Source organism: Oncorhynchus kisutch, linkage group LG12 (assembly GCF_002021735.2).
Source record: "Oncorhynchus kisutch isolate 150728-3 linkage group LG12, Okis_V2, whole genome shotgun sequence".
Lineage (NCBI taxonomy): Eukaryota > Metazoa > Chordata > Actinopteri > Salmoniformes > Salmonidae > Oncorhynchus > Oncorhynchus kisutch.
In genome coordinates this window covers 38,463,366-38,483,804 of record NC_034185.2, presented here as the reverse complement: position 1 = coordinate 38,483,804, position 20,439 = coordinate 38,463,366, and the positions used below count along the sequence as shown (strand labels likewise).

Sequence of the window (20,439 nt, the reverse complement as noted above, 5' to 3'; positions counted from 1 at the left end):
CCTGCTTACGGAAAAGGCACTTCCGGTCGTGGCTGTGTTTTAGCTAGTCATCCCCGCCACGAATATATTTTTGTTGTTGATACAATACAAATTTCGAGATACTAACTAAACATTTAGAGAAATTAACTCGACATTTAAAGAGACTAACATGAAATTTCAAGATACTAACTTGACATTTCAAGACAGCAGTACATACAGGATATATGACTTAATTTGTAGCATTTATGTGGCGATTCCATCTGTCCATGGTGCAGAGATCAGAAAAGCAGGGCCGACGGCAACGTGTTGAGCTAGCATAAGCTTTTGATTCGCTTTAACAACAACTACTGACACAAAAGCGTTTAAAATAAAGATAAAGTACTGTTGGGTAGGACCCATCTGTTCCAACACTATATTGCAGGCAACTATGAAATGTGAAATGATGTATTCATGACTGTTCATTGAAATACTCCCCACCACACCTTGGACCTGTGGTTTCACCTCTGAAATCACCACACAATGTTACAAATTAAGAAACTTAAGCATGCCCTACTTTCTAAAACATTTGAGTTAGTATCTCAACATTTTGTATCAGCAAAGTATCAGCATTTTTATTGATTTATTTCATGGCGGGAATGGGCTTCCATAGTATGAGCCTCCATCCATTCTCAAAACATAATTCTCATACAGTTGACATACAGTATAATCTGTTTGACATCAAGACTGAAGGAGCAATTTTGGTCTTACATGCTCATGGGTCTAGGGATGTTTTAACTTTCTCACATGGGGTTATATAACTGATCTAAGGCCAGAAAGACAATTCTACTGTTTGTAGATGCGCCACGAACTGCTCTCAACCTGTGCCATTACAGAGACAACAATTGACCAGAACATGTTTCTCAAGTTTATTTCAATGCAGTTCAGTCAAGAGAAATACCAGTGTAAACAAATGTCTCGTTCAACGTGATAATAACCCACCACCAGAAATATCTTTGAAATTCTGTTGGACTTGTAATACAATTGCAAATGTTACATTATAAAACAGTATAAAAGTAATATGTATAAAATAGGGCAATGAGCAGCCCAATAGTGTGATTGTGAAAGTAGCCTACAACATTGAAATCAAAGACTTAAAAAATGTGGTGTCAGTAAAACTACCTAAATCCTCCTCTTCAACCACTGTCTGCTGGTTGTCACAGAGATTTTTTCTGGGCTACACCAAGGTAAACAGGTGACAAGATGTACAGCCCATGTGCCGAATGAATTGCCAGGCCTAACCGTCAGGCAAATGAGCCTTGTAGAGATGGTCCACACATTTTGTAGAGATGGTCTTAGAATCAAATGTAGTGTACTGTGACCAAGACGTCTACTTTTCTCTGCACTTACAATATGAAAATATAATTTATGTAGCCTACAAAACCATATCAGCAATTCATTTAAATTCTTTCTCGACTCTGTATTGGCTTTTTACAGGCCTTCAGTACATGAATGATTGACTGCATTGGAATGCATGGATAGTCTCAGCTTGGAACAAATCCTCATGTTTGATCGCCACGGCACTAAATGAAAGCTGATGTCCCAGGTTCATTCCTGCCCTCCAGTAAGTTTGTGGAATAGTTCCTCGTCCAGTGTCTCGTTCTGGTCTTTGGAGCGTGTTGAGAGGAAGATGTATCCTCCTATGTACTCATGGACCACCTTGCAGTCACAACTCACACAGGAGAAGGCTATCGACACATTCTGGTCAAACTCTATGGCCACCTGGAGACATGAAACAACATGGATTATTACTGATTAATGTACTTTATAGATACAGTGGGGCAAAAAAGTATTTAGTCAGCCACCAATTGTGCAAGTTCTCCCACTTAAAAAGATGAGAGGCCTGTAATTTTCATCATAGGTACACTTTAACTATGACAGACAAAATGAGAAAAAATATATATAAAAAAAATCCCATTGTAGTATTTTTTATGAATTAATTTGCAAATTATGGTGGAAAATTAGTATTTGGTCAATAACAAAAGTTTCTCAATACTTTGTTATATACCCTTTGTTGGCAATGACAGAGGTCAAACGTTTTCTGTAAGTCTTCACAAGGTTTTTACACACTGTTGCTGGTATTTTGGCCCATTCCTCCATGCAGATCTCCTCTAGAGCAGTGATGTTTTGGGGCTGTTGCTGGGCAACACGGACTTTCAACTCCCTCCAAAGATTTTCTATGGGGTTGAGATCTGTAGACTGGCTAGGCCACTCCAGGACCTTGAAATACTTCTTACGAAGCCACTCCTTCGTTGCCCGGGCGGTGTGTTTGGGATCATTGTCATGCTGAAAGACCCAGCCACGTTTTATCTTCAATGCCCTTGCTGATGGAAGGAGGTTTTCACTCAAAATCTCACGATACATGGCCGCATTCATTCTTTCCTTTACACGGATCAGTCGTCCTGGTCCCTTTGCAGAAGAACAGCCCCAAAGCATGATGTTTCCACCCCCATGCTTCACAGTAGGTATGGTGAACTCCAAAACTCCAAAAGCTTTGGATGCAACTCAGCATTCTTTGTCCTCCAAACACGACGAGTTGAGTTTTTACCAAAAAGTTATATTTTTGTTTCATCTGACCATATGACATTCTCCCAATCTTCTTCTGGATCATCCAAATGCTCTCTAGCAAACTTCAGACATGCCTGGACATGTACTGGCTTAAGCAGGGGGACACGTCTGGCACTGCAGGATTTGAGTCCCTGGCGGCGTAGTGTGTTACTGATGGTAGGCTTTGTTACTTTGGTCCCAGCTCTCTGCAGGTCATTCACTAGGTCCCCCCGTGTGGTTCTGGGATTTATTCTCACCGTTCTTGTGATCATTTTGACCCCACAGGGTGAGATCTTGCGTGGAGCCCCAGATCGAGGGAGATTATCAGTGGTCTTGTATGTCTTCCATTTCCTAATAAATGCTCCCACAGTTGATTACTTCAAACCAAGCTGCTTACCTATTGCAGATTCAGTCTTCCCAGCCTGGTGCAGGTCTACAATTTTGTTTCTGGTGTCCTTTGACAGCTCTTTGGTCTTGGCCATAGTGGAGTTTGGAGTGTGACTGTTTGAGGTTGTGGACAGGTGTCTTTTATACTGATAACAAGTTCAAACAGGTGCCATTAATACAGGTAACGATTGGAGGACAGAGGAGCTTCTTAAAGAAGAAGTTACATGTCTGTGAGAGCCAGAAATCTTGCTTGTTTATAGGTGACCAAATACCTATTTTCCACCATAATTTGCAAATAAATTCATTAAAAATCCTACAATGTGATTTTCTGGATTTTTGTCTGTCATAGTTGAAGTGTACCTATGATTAAAATTACAGGCCTCTCATCTTTTTAAGTGGGAGAACTTGCATAATTGGTGGCTGACAATACTTTTTTGCCCCACTGTACATTTTCAGGAGAAACTGGTTTCTCAAAGGCAACTATTATCCATTACTTCCTAATCTGTAAAAAGTAATCAATCAATTAAATCAATCAATGAACCAATCAATCAATCAATCTAGAACCATTTACCTGTCTGATCTCCCAGTTGACATTCCACTGTCTCATGTTGGCGAACCTCCAGGTGGTGACGGGCAGGCCAGTGGACATGTCAATACGGATCAGACGGTTATAGGAGATACCCATCAGCTCATCCTTCTTACTGCCTCGGAACCTGGAACACACACACAAATTCATAATATCTTTATGGAGCCATAGTGGTTTTGTGAACCATGATTGTGTGATGAGTAACTTTGCCTGGGACCTGCTCCCTGAGCTAACTCCCAGGCTTTATCTCGCTAACACAGTCTTGAGCTGTTTGAACCTGGTCGGTCACATTTATGTACCTGACAATGTAGTATTTGATACCAAACTCAGGCAGGGACTGCCAGGCCTGGATAAAGCGCATTTTAGCTTCATTGAGGGAGAGCCTGGCGATGTTCTGATGGGCCTCCAGGATCCTCGCTGTCAGCTGGACAGGAGACAGAAAAGGGACATTTAGGTTACTTCACACAGACATTATGTCAATCATCTAACAAATACTGAAAGGGTCTGATTTCATTATTACTGAAACAGGATCCAAGTGGTAAATATAAAGATCCAGTCCATAAAAAAATTGGAGGCCTATTACACTTCAGTGTTGTGATACAAAAATGTATTATATTATTCATCATCATAAATCAGACAGGTTTTTTACATGGATCTGGGAAAACAAGCCTGGTATTCTTGGCTGACTTTGAAATGGCCTTTGATAAAGTACAACTGGAGTTTATATATTAATGCCTGGAATATTTCAATTTTGGAGAATCTCTTATAAAATGGGTTAAAGTTATGTATAGTAACCCTAGGTGTAAAATAGTAATAATGGCTACTTCTCAGAAATGTTTTAATTGTCAAGAGGAATAAAACAAGGTTGTCCCCTATCGGCATATATATTTATTGCCTTCTAAATGTTAGCTGTTAAAAATCAGATCCAACAATAATATCAAGGGGCTAGAAATCCAGGATTTAAAAACAAAGGTGTCATTGTACGATGATTGTTTTCTTTTAAATCCACTATTTGGATCCATCCACAGCCTCAGAGCATCTAGATACTTTTCCTAACCTAATTACCAAATTATGATAAATGTACTATATTACGTATTGGATTACAATAAAAATACAACTTTTACATTACTGTGTAGTTTACCAAGGCAAATGGAAGGGGGAAAAAGTAAGGAACTTATGTCAGCCTTGCATTAAAGACCAAAATTGGTTAAAGAAAATAGTTAAATAAAAACAGATACCAGTTTACTTTAAGGACCAAAAATTGACAGCTGCGCCATATAGATTGCAAAAGAGTTGCAATCTATATGGCGCAGTTGGAAGAGAGTTGGAAGAGATTTACAATGATTCCATGACACATGGTTTATGAACTGATACACAAAACGACGCCAGATTAAAAACGTAGAATTTCTCATTTAAATTATGCAAAATTCTTGCAACAAATATGTTGGCTTGCAAAAGTGTTCACCCCCCTTGGCATTTTTCCTATTTTGTTGCTTAACTACCTGGAATTTCAATGGATTTTGGGGGGGTTTGTCTCATTTGATTTACACAACATGCCTACCACTTTGAAGATGCAAAATATTTTTTCTTGTGAAACAAACAAGAAATAAGACAAGAAAACAGAAAACTTGAGCATGCATAACTATTCACTCCCCCCTACCCCTCGCAAAGCTGTCATCAAGGCAAAGGGTGGCTACATTACAAAATCTCAAATATACACACTGTAGAAAAAAAACTGGAATGAGAAGGGGTGTACAAACTTTTGGAAGCTACAATCTGCAAAATTAAAGCTTATCTACCCAATAACGAAAAAAATAAGAAAACTACTGAAATGGTGAGTGAATGGAATGGTCTGGGTGCCTTCAGAGATGGTCGCCTCATTTCGAGTCCTTAGGAAACTGCAGTATTTTGTTTTTTTAATGTTTTATTTCTTACATTGTTACCCGAGTAAATCTTAAGTTGTATTATTAGAAACATGGTTCTCTCAGGATATGTTATCGGAATCGGTTCAGTCACCGGGCTTCACCATGCATCGAGCTGACAGAGATAAACACCTCTCTGGGAAGAGGAAGAGGGGGGTGTATGCTTCCTGATTAACGACTCATGGTGAAATCATAACAACATACAGGAACTCAAGTCCTTTTGCTCACCCGATCAAATGCCGGCCATATTACCTTCCAAGAGAATTCTCATCAGTTATCGTCACAGCTATGTACATTCCCCCTCAAGAAGACATCAAGATGGCCCTAAAGGAACTTCACTGGACTCTATGTAAACTGGAAACCATATATCCGGAGGCTGCATTTATTGTAGTTGGGTATTTTAACAAAGCAAATTTGAGAACAAGGCTACCTAAATTATATCAGCATATTGATTGCACTACGCGTGGGGGTAATACACGAGAACTCTGCTACTCTAACTTCCGCGATGCATACAATGCCCTCCCCCGCCCTCCCTTCGGCAAATCCGACCACGATGCCATCTTCCTCCCACCGTCTTATAGGCAGAAACTCAAAACAGGATGTACCAGTGACTAGAACCATTCAGCGCTGGTCTGAACAATCGAAAACCAAAACCTACCCTAACCAGAAACCGTGGATGGATGGCGGCATTTGCGGAAAAATGAAAGCGCGAACCACCATATTTAACCATGGAAAGAGGTCTGGGACTATGGCTGAATATAAACAGTGTAGTTATTCTCTCCGCAAGGCAATCAAACAAGCAAAATGCCGGAACAGGGACAAAGTGGAGTCAACGGTTCAGACATGAGATGTTTGTGGCAGGGTCTACAGGAACTCACGGACTACAAAAAGAGAACCAGCCACGTCACGGACACCGACGTCTTGCTGCCAGACCATCTAAACACCTTCTTTGAGGATAATACAGTGCCACCGTCACGGCCTGCTAACAAGAACCTTTAAGTTCCTCGGTGTACACATCAACAACAAACTGAAATGGTCCACCCACACAGACAGTGTGGTGATGAAGGTGCAACAGTGCCGCTTCAACCTCAGGAGGCTTCAACCTCAGGAGGCTTGAATTTTTGGCTTGTCTCCCAAAACCCTGACTAACTTCTACAGATCCACAATCGAGAGCATCCTGTCGGACTGTATCACCGCCTGGTACGGCAACTGCTCCGTCCATTAACTGCAAGGCTCTCCAGAGAGTGGTGCGGTCGGCACAACGCATCACCGGGTACAAACTACCTGCCCTCCATGACACCAGATGTCACAGGAAGACAAAAAAGATCATCAGACAACAACAACCTGAGCCACTGCATGTTCACACCGCTTCCATCCAGAAGGCGAGGTCAGTACAGGTGCATCACAACTGGGACCGAGAGACTGAAGAATAGCTTCTATCTCAAGGCCATCAGACTGCTAAACAGCCATCACTAACTCAGACAGGCTGCTGCCTACACGAGACCCAATCACTGGCCACTTTAACAAATGGATCACTAGTCACTTTAAATAATGTCACTTTAATAATGTTTGCATATCTTACATTACTCATATCATTTGTATATACTGTATTTTATACCATCTAGTTGCCACTTGCCTATGCCGCTCGGCGATCGCTCATCCATATATTTACATGTACATATTCTCATTCATCCCTTTTAGATTTGTGTGTATTTGGTAGTTGTTGGGGAATTTTTAGATAACTTGTTCGATTTTACTGCACTGTCGGAACCAGAAGCACAAGCATTTCGCTACACTCGCATTAACATCTGCTAACCATGTGTATGTGACCAATAAAATTGGATTTAATTTGAGATAAGTATAATGGTGTCACTTGAGTCATGTCAGAGATAATCAACTCTTTCTCTGGAGAGCTCTGGTGACATGCTCTCTCCATCTATGGCTCACAAACACAGAATCATGAATGATCACTCTATATTGAAGATAGACACCCACCTGTTTGGTCTTGTACTTCTTGGTGTATCTGGGGGAGACAAAGCACTCAGCGTTCATCTCCATGGCATCCAAGTCTGGAGCAGCCTGACCAGGAGGGGGCGCCAGACTTTTCATCTGCAGGAAAGACTGGATGTTCTTCACCTCCGACCTTGACCAATCACAGTTTCTCTTGGTCAGTTTACCTTGGTCAGTTTACAGTCACAACCCTACTAATGTGGTCCAAGGCAGGTGAAGCATTAGGCAAAAACAAGTCTGACCTGTAGGAGCTGTAAGCCATGGTCTTGCCCTTGGAGGCCAGGGTACAGGCTGCCTTCCACTTGGAATACTGTGTCTCCTGGATAAAAAAACTAAAATGTTACAGCAATATGTAGGAGGAACAACGGAGTCATGTTGGTGGTGCCCCGACTCTAATAAACTAAAAACTTAAATAAGAAATAGCATCTTACGTTGTCACAGCGGATGTAGACCTCGTTCATCCCATCAGCCACTGGGAGCAGCAGTTTAATGCCAAACTTCTTGTCCGTCACGTTGACGTCAGGGACCACCTCACATCCTCGGAGATGCAGCTGTTCTATCGGCTCTCCGCTGGCTGTCTCTTTGTTCTTGTAGTAGGAGATGGTGGTATCTTTAAACACGAACCAGTACTCCTTAAATGGACGCAACGTCAGTCTTTTAGGCCTGGTCACGAAACAACAACAAAAAAGCTCGGTGAGGAAAAACATGAACGGGTTGTGTCCCCACACAGTCACACTGTTGCACATTCAATGTTGCTGTGTGAACCCGCTGTGTCACGGACTCCAGGCCATATACAGCGTAGTGCATTAACCTTTCCTTGTCTGAAGTGAAATGGCATTTTATTTCTAACACTTATCATTCAAGGTCTCTTTGACTTATGTTTCTGTTACATAGACATAGAGGTACAGTATACAATACATTTTGGGTTTCTGGGCAAATACAGGGGCCCTCAGGATTTACCTGAACAGCTTGAGGGAGTCTGCCAGCTTTGGAACGTCTGTGATGTCTTCCTGTGGGGCGGGAACAAGCAACTGTCAATTATCTTGTGACTTAGTGACATCATCACGTTGAGACATGCAATCTAAGCAGACTACCCATCAAACCCTTTGCTTAAATACAGGTGTTGAACACTCTGAAACGGTTGAAAACAAACGGTAGCAAACAAATGACATACACACTTGTTTATCATTTATATGTAAAAAAAATATGAATCCTTCATATGTAGGACATCTACACTAACCAGAATTCTGTCTGTATTTCCTCCCTCAAGTGTGACCTCTAGGTTGGATAGGGCAGCCTCTACTTCATCCATCTCTGGTTCGTTGGAGAAGTCCAGAGGTTCCGTGGACATGGTCATCTTGCATATGTGATACTGAAACAATATTGACAATCATTAATAATCAGCAGTGAATGATGGGAATTGGGGGATATAACAGGAGATTTTACAATACACAACAGAGAAGAAGAGCACAAAACTAACAGACAACTTTGAAAAAATGAAATATACCCAGCCTTTAGCTGTCTAAATGGCAGGTTTGAACCCTAAAAACAGATTTTAGTTCAACACTTGAGGCCAGATGATAACACAAGACTGGGAGGAAGAGAGAGCCCTGTGATTCTAGTAATTATGCAGGTGAAAGCAATAACCATCTCAGGGATTTCACAACGGTTTTTATATCAGCTTAGAACATGGAAAAAGATATTCAAATGTATGCTCTGGAGAAGAGCGTCAGCTAAATGACTAAATTGTTAAAAATGTAAAATGGTATCAAAGTCAGAGATGAAGAACATTTAACATGTTTCAGTCATAGGTTTTTGGCTTCAAAGGTTTTTGTTAGTTATATATTCTCATATTTTCCTCACCCAGAGGAGTACAGGGTGATGTCCCTCCCTCCCTCTTTCCTATGGGATTTTCCTCCTGTCCCAACAGGCCTTCTCTTGGAATGAGACTCCAAACCGGATCTCCCAGATGGACAATAGTGTGAGAGTATGTGTGTGTGTGTGTGTGTGTGTTCATGCGCGCTCGCGAGTGTTTATGTGTGCGTGTATGTTTGAATGTGTGACGTGCGCGTGGGCAGGTTTGAGTTTGTGTGTGTCTACCTGTAAGGAGGCGAACATTAGCATTTCCTCCTCAGTGCAGTCAATCTCCTCCAGTAGGATGGACCAGCGAGCCTGCTCATACAGCTGGGTTATCCTCACAGCATCATACTGAAAACACACACAAATCAGTCAATGTTAGGGTTAGGCGTGGGGTTATGGTTACAGTTAGTCTCACCATAGGGTTGAGGTTCAGTGGTATTCAAACTCCCACTTTGGGTTAAGGTTAGGGGTTAGGGTAACCTTTGGGTTGAGGTCGAAGAAGCAGTGGTATTTGAAGCGTAGCTGCAGTCTGTCATCTTCTCCAATGCCCTGTTCCATCAAGGAGCGGGAGGAGTCCAGCCACCTGTCAATCACACCAGCAGCATGTCACAGTCAACCAGGAAGTTATGTGCTCAGGGGAGAGACAGAGTAGTGCCCTCCAGCATAGCAACAACTAGCGTCTTTTCTACCTGTCCAGCCAATAATTCTGGTTCCCCTCAAGGTTTATTCGTTCCAATGGAGTTTTTGTTTCTGAGTAACTCTTACCCTGCGTTGATGATGGCTTTATCCACCATGGACAGCTGCTGGTACATCTTGGACAGCTCCGCAGGGGGCAGGTTGGGCTGGCTGGAGGTCAGTGGGTTGTCCCCAAACCACAGGCTGGTGGCCGAGGCAGGAGTCCCGTTCTCTGGGTCGTAGGTGGGCACCATAGTCTTACTGTACAGGGGACTGCCTGGAGGGGTCAGATGGAGGAGGAGATACAACTCAGAGCCCATATTCATAAAGGCTCTGTGTGAGATCAGTTTCGCCTTTAGCCTAGGAGTGAGGCCTCATGGGAGCATAGAGGATTGTGGGGGCGAAATGGCCCTATCTGCATTTGTTTAAAAGCAGCAGGGCCTTTAACTCAGAAATAATTCCTTTGAAATGGTTCAGAGCAACTGTCAAAATGAGGCTGGTTTTATGAGTTGGTGTGGAATCCTCAGCTGCCCTATACCGTAGCTACTGTACACTCACACCGACTCAGAAAGTGTGTGTGTGCCTGCGTTTCAGAGTAAGCGGTAACGAAAGCCTTGAGAACAAAGCAGTGAACTGTAGCTTCTATTCTTTCAGATTTCCTTGATGCTTGCTGTGTTCTTTTAGATCTTCAGAAACTTTATAGAATTCTCCATTCCTTCTTAGATTGTTTCAGAAGTCTACAGAAGCCACCATGTGGGCGGAATCTGGTGGTGGTGTGAGACATAAAAGTCAGTAGCTACCCACTTTGAGTTAGCCAGAGGTTCGCAACCATGACTGTGTTGCAATAGTGATATATTAAATCCCTTCACAGCGTGATTGAAAACAGACCATCGGGATATGAGGAGAGTTTGAGCCAGCCTAACTTCTCAATGGGGATAACTTGGCCCAAGGGCCTGATGGTTTCTATGATATAACAAAGCTATATTGACAGAGAGACGACAATAAAGGGGTTGGCTAATGCAGGGACGGGCTGTCACCAGGATATGGCTAACTGGCTAACTTGGTTGAAAAATCATCACATGAAAACAGATTGGAAGAATCTGACCATTGAAGACACAGTACATCTAACAACACATCATTAACATTGTATTCATATGCTTAAAAAACGCTAACAACACTGTGTCTCTCACCTGTTCCCCCAGAGCCTCCGCTGATGCTGTCCATATCTAAGATGTCATCCAGTGCTGGGTTCTTGTCTTTCTTCTTCTTCTTCTTGGACGGGTCATCTGGAGGCTTCAGCAGGGACAGCTCCTCTGGCCTCCTGATGTCTGGAGGAGAGAGAAGAATGTCAAGGAGAGATCCGACCTCTAGACTACACCCTAACCCCTTCCCTCTCCTATGGCCTCCTGACGCCTGGAAAAAGGAAGACCAGGTCAAGGAGAGACACTGCACCCTATCTGACTCCTGGATCCTAGACTCCTAGCCCTATATCCTTACATCTAGATTTAAACCCCTACCCCATAGGTCCGAGCCCCTAACATTTCCCGTATTGGGAACTTCACCATATTAAAACAGTGATCTAGTTCTTTCGGAGCTGCACTATTGCCCGGTTAGGGTACTCACTGAGCGCTCTGCAGATCTCAGCGACGGTCTTGAAGACGACGGCAGAGTAGCTGACAGTGAGTTTGACCGTTTTCATGTTGGGCAGCTGCAGGCACAGGGGTTTGTGCTGGGGAGTGTAGCGCAGGTCAGCGTCCGCCTGGACACCATACTTGTCCAGGGTCCAGTGGGTCTTCAGCAGCCAACAACTCCTCTGGTCCCACCACAGAGCATGGTCTGACCAGTCCTGAGGAGCCTCTGGCGGCGAGAGGGAGAGGAGGGAAAGAGAGAGAAAGAGAGAGAAAGAGAGGGGTTATGGTTGGGTAAAAGGACAGCATTTTCTCAAAGTACAAACGTTGCCATTAAACACGTATCATTTTATATTTCATCCACAATTCAAATTGATATTTCAGCATGGAGTATGTGTACGTTTCGGACTACACGAGAAAGCTTCTGCCCATAAGTTTACGCCAAACAAACCACCTGCAGCAGGCATAAGAAGTCCCCACAGGAAGCAGATGGGTGTGGCTTGATGATTCTCTAAGACATCATGTTGTGAGCGTTACAGCTAAACCCAGACCACTGTTAGTCTAGTCTGATGACTGGCCACTGAGTCATATATGGCTTAATCATATACATGTAGTCATATGCCTACTTAACGACGACGTCACAAACACAACACACCTTGCCTTAGGCCACTTTCATGCCGTCTTCCCATGAGGAAGTCCCTAATGTCTAATCATCCTGGATAAAACACAGCCTGTGTCTTAAATCACACCCTATTGCCCATGTAGGGCACTCATTTTGTAGACATAATAACTGTCAAATATAGCGCATGACACAGGGAATAGAGTCTCTGGGATATTTCTCCCAGGTGAATAGATAAGAGATAAAGTGGTGAACTTCAGCCTTTCAGGCTGTGGTACTGAAGCATTGTGGGAAAACAATACTACTCAGCAGTATAGAGGAATGTAGGACAAACCAGGGTGTGTTCTCCAGTCTAGTACTGTGGCTGAGAGAGAGAGAGAGAGAGAGACTCACTGATCTTCTCCACCAGTTTGAGCATGAGTCCTCCAATGTGCAGGTCTCCCTTGACTCGGAGTTTAAACCTCATGCCCTCGTCTCCATCTCTCTGGTCTACCTGGACCGACAGCTCCCACGACGTTTTGCCATACTCTGCCGTGGATACCATGGCCCTTCCTGAAGAGGAGGGGAGAGAAGGAGGTTAGCAGAGAGATAAAAGGACACAATAGACAAATGTATTGGTTAAAACGTGCTGTATGAATGAAAATATGATTGAGCGACTGATCCTCCTGTGGCTTCCCCAAAAAACTGACTGAAGACAGGTCAGTGAAAGGGCATGTCATCAGTTGTACTGGCTGACTGAAAGCAGTGTCTGAGGTGGTGCTACATTTAGGAATAAAACATCCGTTCACACACATATCCATGTGTAGAGACCATTGGGCTACATGCAAAACAGCGTAACGTACATATAAAACACTTTGGTTTCCTAGTAGAACGCCACAGCTGGTCTGGAGGGAAGAAACTACTGCACTTACATGTAATTAGAGTTGTTCTGAAGGGCTTCTGCAAACAGATGAGATCAAAGAGTAATGGAGAAAGAGGAGGACAGAGAGAGAGGGGTAAAAGTAAAACACAGTTCTTAGACAGAGAGTAATGGAGAAAGAGAGGAGGGAGAGAGACTCTGCAAGTTTGACGTTTTCGAAGACAAAAGTAAGCCCCCCACTCCACACAATCATATATCTCCCATTCCATGAATAAGTGGTAGAGGGGAACCAAGGGAGAAGAAAAGGTAATAGGGAGCGAGGAAGGACTATGGGTTCCATCCATGGAATGTGTGACGAGCAGGGACACGAATCTGGCGCAGGAGAGACTATGCAAAACAACCACACAACCTAGATCTGTGTCTCTATCATCCCCCGTCTTAATACCCGGCAAACAATGGGACACACACACAGAACAATGGCAAAAACTTACCGAGCTGCTCAGATTCTCAGTCAGATTGTCGCCCGAGGCTATGTAGAAATACCTGTCTCATTGTTTCTCTTTAGATAGTACGAATACCCGAAGTATGCTAGCTGGGCCGCTATAGGGAGGGACTATTGTTAAAGTGTTTTGAAAAATGTATTTTAAGTAAAAAAAAAAAAATGTTTTTATGGTTGATATGTGTTAAAGCATTGAGTTAATAGAGATCACAATGTGTCATTGTGATCCTCTCACTCACTTCACATAGCTGTGGGGTCGGAACCTGTCAATACTAGTGTCTGCAGGGTACAGAGAGGGTGTGCTGTAACTTCACACCCTCAAAAGAGAGACAGACAAAAATAGGCCTGCTGTGCATTAATAAGCAAACCACCAGGATAAGAATGTGGAGCGCAAGGAACAAAGAGTGATGGAAAAACATGGTTTGCATTTATAGTCAGGCCTTGGGAAAGTCGGTCAATAGTTGTAGGCTACAATATCCTACAGTTTTCAAAATAAAGGTGTTGCACCAAATGAGATACAGTGTAGACTACTTCACACGTGAAAATACAAAACGAGGGCAGTAGAGAACATGTTATTGAACCCAGATTCCATGTTTGTTTTGCAGCAATAAATTATAAATGATTTTTATTCACATGAGGAAATCTGGAAGAAAATAACCATCTCTAGCTCTCATAAAAATGTTCTGAAACTACTCTATGATGAAATATACATTTAAAAAAACATGACTATAATATAGATTTTCAGGATAGGGGAGAGCGGGGTAAGTTGAGCTAAATGGGTAAGCTGAGCCAGCCTTGTTTCTATACAAAATTTATAATTTGACCAAATATTTAGGAAGAGGTCATCATGTCATGGGAAAAAGGTTGTAAGCAAGTTAGGTCCAAAAAAACTGATTTTTACCAAGTCAAATTTCCCTTGAGGGAGATATGCAGATTTTTTTATATATTTTTTTTATAAATGTCTCAACTTACCCCACTTTCCCATACATTTAGTAGACTAGCATATGCCACAGCAAATGTGCTATCTAGGGCTACAGTAGACTAGCCCACCGCATATAGGCCTACAAAGCTAAAACTACCCGAACCTCAGCCAGGTGTAAAGGCTACAATCTCTACTCACGCCCTTACATCGCAGGTAGCGCGCTAAAAACAAAGTTGACTGTAATAGAACACATATAAAATAGAAAACTCACCTTGATCAAAGTATTTTTTTCAAATATATATATATTCCGTCTCTGAAATCTATTTTCCTCCTTCTGTTGTGAGTGTGGTGCGGTCTGTTGTCCCGTTCGCTCGGGTACCCGCCCAGTTCACACAGGTAAGGAAACAACCTAGTCCAGTCCACGTCCACAAAACAACCCCACTTAATAAAACGGCAAGAATGAAGCTTCAGCTTTACCTTGTCAAATGTCTCAGTCGCATGAATGTTCTCCTGCCTGTATTAGGCCTACTCACGAAACTAGCATGTGGTGTCAGGCTGTACACGTTACGCTATAGCCTTGCGTAATTACAGAAGGCTAACTATCATTTGGAATGGGTGTGTTGGAGAGGAACATGGACACTTCCTATTTAGGCTAGTCTGAGTTGTATGAGCCAGTCAGTCAGCGCACCTTCCCCTTACTTTAATAACATCTCGTTAGACCCACAAACATCCTGTCTCCATGTGTAAATCCGGATGAATCATAACACTGATTCAATGTGTAGTCACCATAGTTGCACTTATGTAATGTAGCATATTTGTGTATTTGTTGTTTGTTTGTTGACGTAGTGGCATTACACATGCATTCGTACAACTAAAGATCCAATATAATTTGCGTTACTGTTCAACATGTTAGGCTACGTAGGAAATGAAACATTTAGAAACTCCATGTATTGAAACACAGAAAAGTAATTGAAAATAGACCTAGAGGTAACGATGACTCAAGCCTGCCACCAACTGGATACTAGTGGTGGACAGAGCATAATAGGAGTAGCCAACCCTTACCTGAACGACTCAAACTGAATTCGTCCGCTGCTCTATCTATGTTTGCTACATAGCGTCGGAACTAGGAAACTGGTTCGTTGAACGCGGCACCTGTTTAACTACAACCAGTTAGTTAGTCGGAAATGTCCGAGTTTCTTAGTTCTGACTAGCACTTGAACGAGGCACTTGCTCAGTCTGAGACTGCCACCATCATTTAAGTATTTTGTGGTGACATCAAAATATAAATCAAATCAAATCACATGTTATTTGTCACGTGTCTTGTAAACGACAGGTGTAGACTAACAGTGAAATTGCTTAAGCTACATATGGGTCCTTTTCCAACAATGCAGAGTTAAAGTTAAAGATAAAAAATACAATACAAATTTGAAATAGTGACAAGAGGAATAAATAAACAGTGAATAACAATTAACAATAACGAGTCAAATATATATATACATAGCCCATCTGTAAATAGCCCATCCAACTACTTCATCCCCATACTGTATTTATTTATTTATCTTGTTCCTTTGCACCACAGTATCTCTACTTGCACATTCATCTTCTGCACATCAATCACTCCCGTGTTTAATTGCTATATTGTAATTACTTTGCCACTATGGCCCATTTATTGCCGTACCTCCCTTATCTTACCTCATTTGCACACACTTTATATAGACTTTTTTTTCTAATGTATTATTGACTGTATGATTGTTTATTCCATGTGTAACTCTGTGTTGTTGTATGTGTCGAACTGCTTTGCTTTATTCTTGGCCAGGTCACAGTTGTAAATGAAAACTTGTTCTCAACTAGCCTACCTGGTTAAATAAAGGTGAAATAAATAAAAAATGAAAAAATAACGGCTCTATACGGGGAGTACCAGTACCGAATCGATGTCTATGAGGTAATTGAGGTAGCTGTATACATATAGGTAGGTGAAAAGTGACTAGGCAAATGAGAGGTGTTGTACAAAACAAAGTCCTCAGCAATTGGATCATCTCTAACCAATCAGAGTATTGAGGAATTTTCAAAACGCCCCTTTACTCACGCGTGTTCTGGCTCTGGCCTAGCCCATCGGTTTCTGGAACCAATCAGAACTGTTAGAATGTGTTTGTGTTCTAGAAATCGTCAGGGAGGTACTCAGATCCCGACTCATTGCAGAGAAGAAACTAACATCCGTGGGCATGGATGGCGTGGCGTAGTGTTTGGCCGGAGCAAGGAGTTTGGGTAGCCGGGCAAGGCCAACCCTTCTCCTACAGAACTACTGGGGAATGCAGGCTTTTGCTCCAGCCATGCTCTTAAACACCTGATAATTCTTATGACCTGCACATCTAGACCATGATTAGCTGAGTCAAGTGTGTTAGAGCAGGGCTGGAGCAAAAGCCTGTACAGCCAGGTGGAGAATCTACAGTCACTCAGATGGAATTCATGGACTAGTTACTACTGTATTATAAAGCCATCAGTGTGTCACAGGATCCTCAATGGGTGTGGATCAAAGAGTTTCTCTCCCCCTCATACATATAAAGAAGTGAGTCAGTCAGTCAACCCAGGTCGGGCCAGGCCGGGCAGGCCGGGCTGGGCAGGCCAAACTACTACTTAGTGAATATGTGCAGTTCAAAGCCATGATGGATGTGGTTGAGCCTATAAAAAGAACAAGGCTTTCAAGTGAGAAGTTCTGTGTCTTGTCATGTGTGTGATGATGTGGTGGTGGAACCAGCAGAGGGAGCTATTGCGTCACTCTAAAACAAACTGGGAAAGCCCTCTGCTTGCTATTAGGCTTAATCTCCCCTCTCTGTCTTTCTTTCTTCCTCTTTTTCTTTCTCTCTCTCTGTTCAATAACTTCATTGTCCATTCACTCCACATTCCTCCACAGTGACTAGCATAACATGGAACATGTGCACTTGAAAATGATACGTCGAAATCTTAACAGCTTGCAGAGCTGCAACCAACCTGGCACAGTTCAAGTCAAATTATGAGTTCGGGGGCTAATGCTGAAACTTTTCAGTCCCCTAATTCTGCTGGCATGAAAGACTGAATGTTTTTGTAGCATTTCTCACGCCTGGAGTGTGAAGGCGACCTTTTTCACACCTGGAGTGCAGGGGCGACAGGAGAGGTTTTACAGTGTCTGGATCCCTGCTCTGCCTCTGCACCTCTGTAACAAGACACCTCTACAGATCCTATTGTCTTATCTCGGATTTACAGAGAAAAAAACTGGCAGGTGTTCTTACCTTCAGGCTATAGACTTTAGAACTGAAGAAAATAGGGGGTGTGAGATGGAATGAAAGGGAACACAGGGAGAACACACACACACACACACAAACACACACACAGGTCTCATTCAGTCAGTCCCATGCTGTTACAGGCCGTATAAACAGAGGGAGATGTGTGAGGGTGTGTATTATTAGTAGTCATTAAGAGGGCCTGAACACCACTTTGAGAGAGAGAAAAAACAAATAAGCCTACAGCGTAGTGGTAGGAAGGCAGGGGGCCATTCCCTCCATTTCGAGTTCCATAACTGACCTCTGACCTGTGACTAACTCAGGTTACACTGCTCAGCTCATAGGTACAGGGAGCTGGGACTGTTACTGTTCAAATCTATGAGGGACCAATCCAAGCTGAAATCTGTGTGTGTAATGCACATATGGATTTCAGTAGAATGTTAGGGCATGAAGTCAGTCATGCATTCAAGTCATCAAGCATCTAGGCTTTTTTGGGGGGGCATACTAACAGTATTCAACTTTCAGTTCTGTTACACATGCCCATGTTCACAACACACATGTTCACACATCTCAGCAGCTGCAAGATCTTCAATTGACTTCAATAAGTAAATCATTTGCCCCGAAGTCCCAAGATACACACACGTATCTAAAGTTAGGAAGTGCCCCCGAGGTACTGAAACTCTCAGATCACACAGAGGTCTTTCACGGCTACATCCTGACGCACACAGACAGACATTGTGCCAGAGTACGATACAGTACACACCTGTCCTGGAGACACCTCTTGGCCTGGGACAGCCGCAGCTGTGGGAGTTTCACTCTCTGCTTTCTTACGTAATCAACAATCTCATAATAGGAGAATAAAACAGAGCCACTTACTTCACTTTACAAATAGTAGCATGGAATTGTAACCCAGAAGAATGTGTCTGGTTGTTGTGTGGATGTCTTTTTTTCATCCAGACTGGTTTCGTTCCTCTACTTACAGGGTCAATCTGGAACTGGTACACCTACTTTGTTGTTGTTGGAATCCCAGAATGCCCCTTTACGCCAGAGAGGACCCAGTAAGCCACATGCTTATGGGTTGTGTTTTCTCACTTAGGACAATGGAAGGAATGCCTACATGTAGCCTAGTTGGCTGGCTGGCTGCTTGGCCGGTTGGATTGGTTGATTGGCTGGCTGCTTGGATAGTTGGATTGGTTGGTCGGCTGCTTGGTTGGTTCAGTTGGTTGGATGTCTGCTTTGTTGGTTGGATTGGATTGGTTGGTTGTGGCTCAGGACCAGGCCAAGTCTATATATATGCATCACGTTCTGTGTAAGCACCAGAGTTGGGGTTAATTCCATTTAAGTTCCAGTCAATTCAGGAAGAACACTGAAATTACAATTACAATTCTCTTCAATGCTTTTCAATTAGGAAAATGTGGGTTAGTGTCTAAATGAACTGGAATTTAAATGATATTGACCCCAACCCTGGTTACCACAACCATGGTCACGTGGCTCACGAAAATGAACACCCTCTGCTCTGGTTTAAAACAGTAGATCCTACACACTGATCTAAGGTCAGTTTGATGTTTCCTTACTTTATGGTTTCAGGTTAGAACTCTGGATCATGACCTAATCCTAGATCTGTGCTTAAGGCCAGCCTCTACCTGGTAGTGTATAGTACAACAGTTGATGGACCTGAGAATAATCAGACCTGACCCAAAAGGGAAATATTTTTAGTTGCTCTTCTGATTAATGAATAAGTCTTTATCTGTTGGCTTGGCCTTCAATTAGTAAATAAATTCACCTTATTAGCTTAAAATAAATATGCTATAGGCTATGCAGAGCCATGGTCGGGTCCATTTGGGTCCACTCGGGTCTTTCAGCTGTAGTTACATATACCTGAGACCTTATGACAATCAAACAGGACCAGACCCAGACCGAAAGGACAAGTTAGAATTTCAGACCCCAACGCATCAGGCCCAGGTTGGGTCTCAGGTATATCGGGTTCACCCGGACCCATGAAAACCTGTAGCTGAAGGTCCATAGCAGTATACTAGCAGCCTGGCTGCCAGTCTATGTCCTGGGCTTTCTCATAGTGCAACAAGTCCCTACGGACACAATGTTTATGGTTTGGTAAACCTAACATTGAGCGACCGGGGAGTTGACCAACTTATCAAGTGTCAGGGCCCTTGTCAGAAAATAACTATATCTGCCTCACTACTAACCCTACAAAGACGACAAGGTCAGTATGTCTGGTTGATTCAAACCATGTCAACAGGGTCATGTTCAGTATGGCACAATGTAGCAAAATGTTTTCCAAAGGAAAACCAAAAATACGATTTTTTTTGTTGGACAAGATCAGGTAATATTTAGCAGTTTATTGCCTATTGAACATGACCCTGAAGGATCCCGGACCCACTGGAGAGAGAGAGCAAATGTTCCATGGTCATTACAACAATACTGACAATCATCTAACTTTTACCAGGTGGTTAATGTGAAAGAGAACATGTTCTCAATGATTTATCTGACCAAATGAAGGATGAATCAGCTGTTACAGAGTTGTAACTCGCTTGTACAACGCTAAACCCTGTTTTGAAATCAAACGACATCTACCTGGCATTATGAAAACCGACAGCTCGACATGAAGCCCAGAAAACTTTCAGTTGGAGCCGAG

General features: G+C 42.8%; 1 protein-coding gene across 4 annotated transcripts; it reads right to left on the bottom strand.

Moving 5' to 3' along the window:
* Nucleotides 1-860: 860 nt before the first annotated feature.
* Nucleotides 861-15,806, bottom strand: fermt1 (FERM domain containing kindlin 1). Of its 4 annotated transcripts, none has more exons than XM_020496907.2 (15): nucleotides 15,592-15,806; nucleotides 12,643-12,801; nucleotides 11,626-11,859; nucleotides 11,193-11,330; nucleotides 10,093-10,279; nucleotides 9,808-9,910; nucleotides 9,568-9,675; nucleotides 8,708-8,839; nucleotides 8,428-8,477; nucleotides 7,899-8,130; nucleotides 7,710-7,786; nucleotides 7,453-7,600; nucleotides 3,835-3,959; nucleotides 3,521-3,662; nucleotides 861-1,737 (listed from the first exon to the last, which is right to left on the bottom strand). In XM_020496907.2, the coding sequence occupies exons 2-15, from the start codon at nucleotides 12,791-12,793 to the stop codon at nucleotides 1,564-1,566; spliced, it is 2,001 nt and encodes a 666-aa protein (XP_020352496.1). In that variant the 5' UTR covers nucleotides 12,794-12,801; nucleotides 15,592-15,806; the 3' UTR covers nucleotides 861-1,563. The 4 variants fall into 4 exon arrangements, with proteins under 4 accessions (XP_020352496.1, XP_020352495.1, XP_020352497.1 ...); XM_020496906.2 differs by having other exon boundaries at nucleotides 14,801-15,597; XM_020496908.2 differs by lacking the exon at nucleotides 15,592-15,806 and adding an exon at nucleotides 15,007-15,355.
* Between the last annotated feature and the right edge of the window lie 4,633 nt (nucleotides 15,807-20,439).

What these genes read in the sequence shown, in the direction of transcription:
- fermt1 (XM_020496907.2), bottom strand. Translation starts at nt 12,793, where the DNA reads ATGGTATCCACGGCAGAGTATGGCAAAACGTCGTGGGAGCTGTCGGTC. An exon ending in TGAGATCTGCAGAGCGCTCA is followed by an intron (nt 11,331 to 11,625) that starts GTGAGTACCCTA and finishes TCTCTCCTCCAG; the next exon opens with ACATCAGGAGGCCAGAGGAG. An exon ending in GAAATACAGACAGAATTCTG is followed by an intron (nt 8,478 to 8,707) that starts GTTAGTGTAGAT and finishes CCCGCCCCACAG; the next exon opens with GAAGACATCACAGACGTTCC.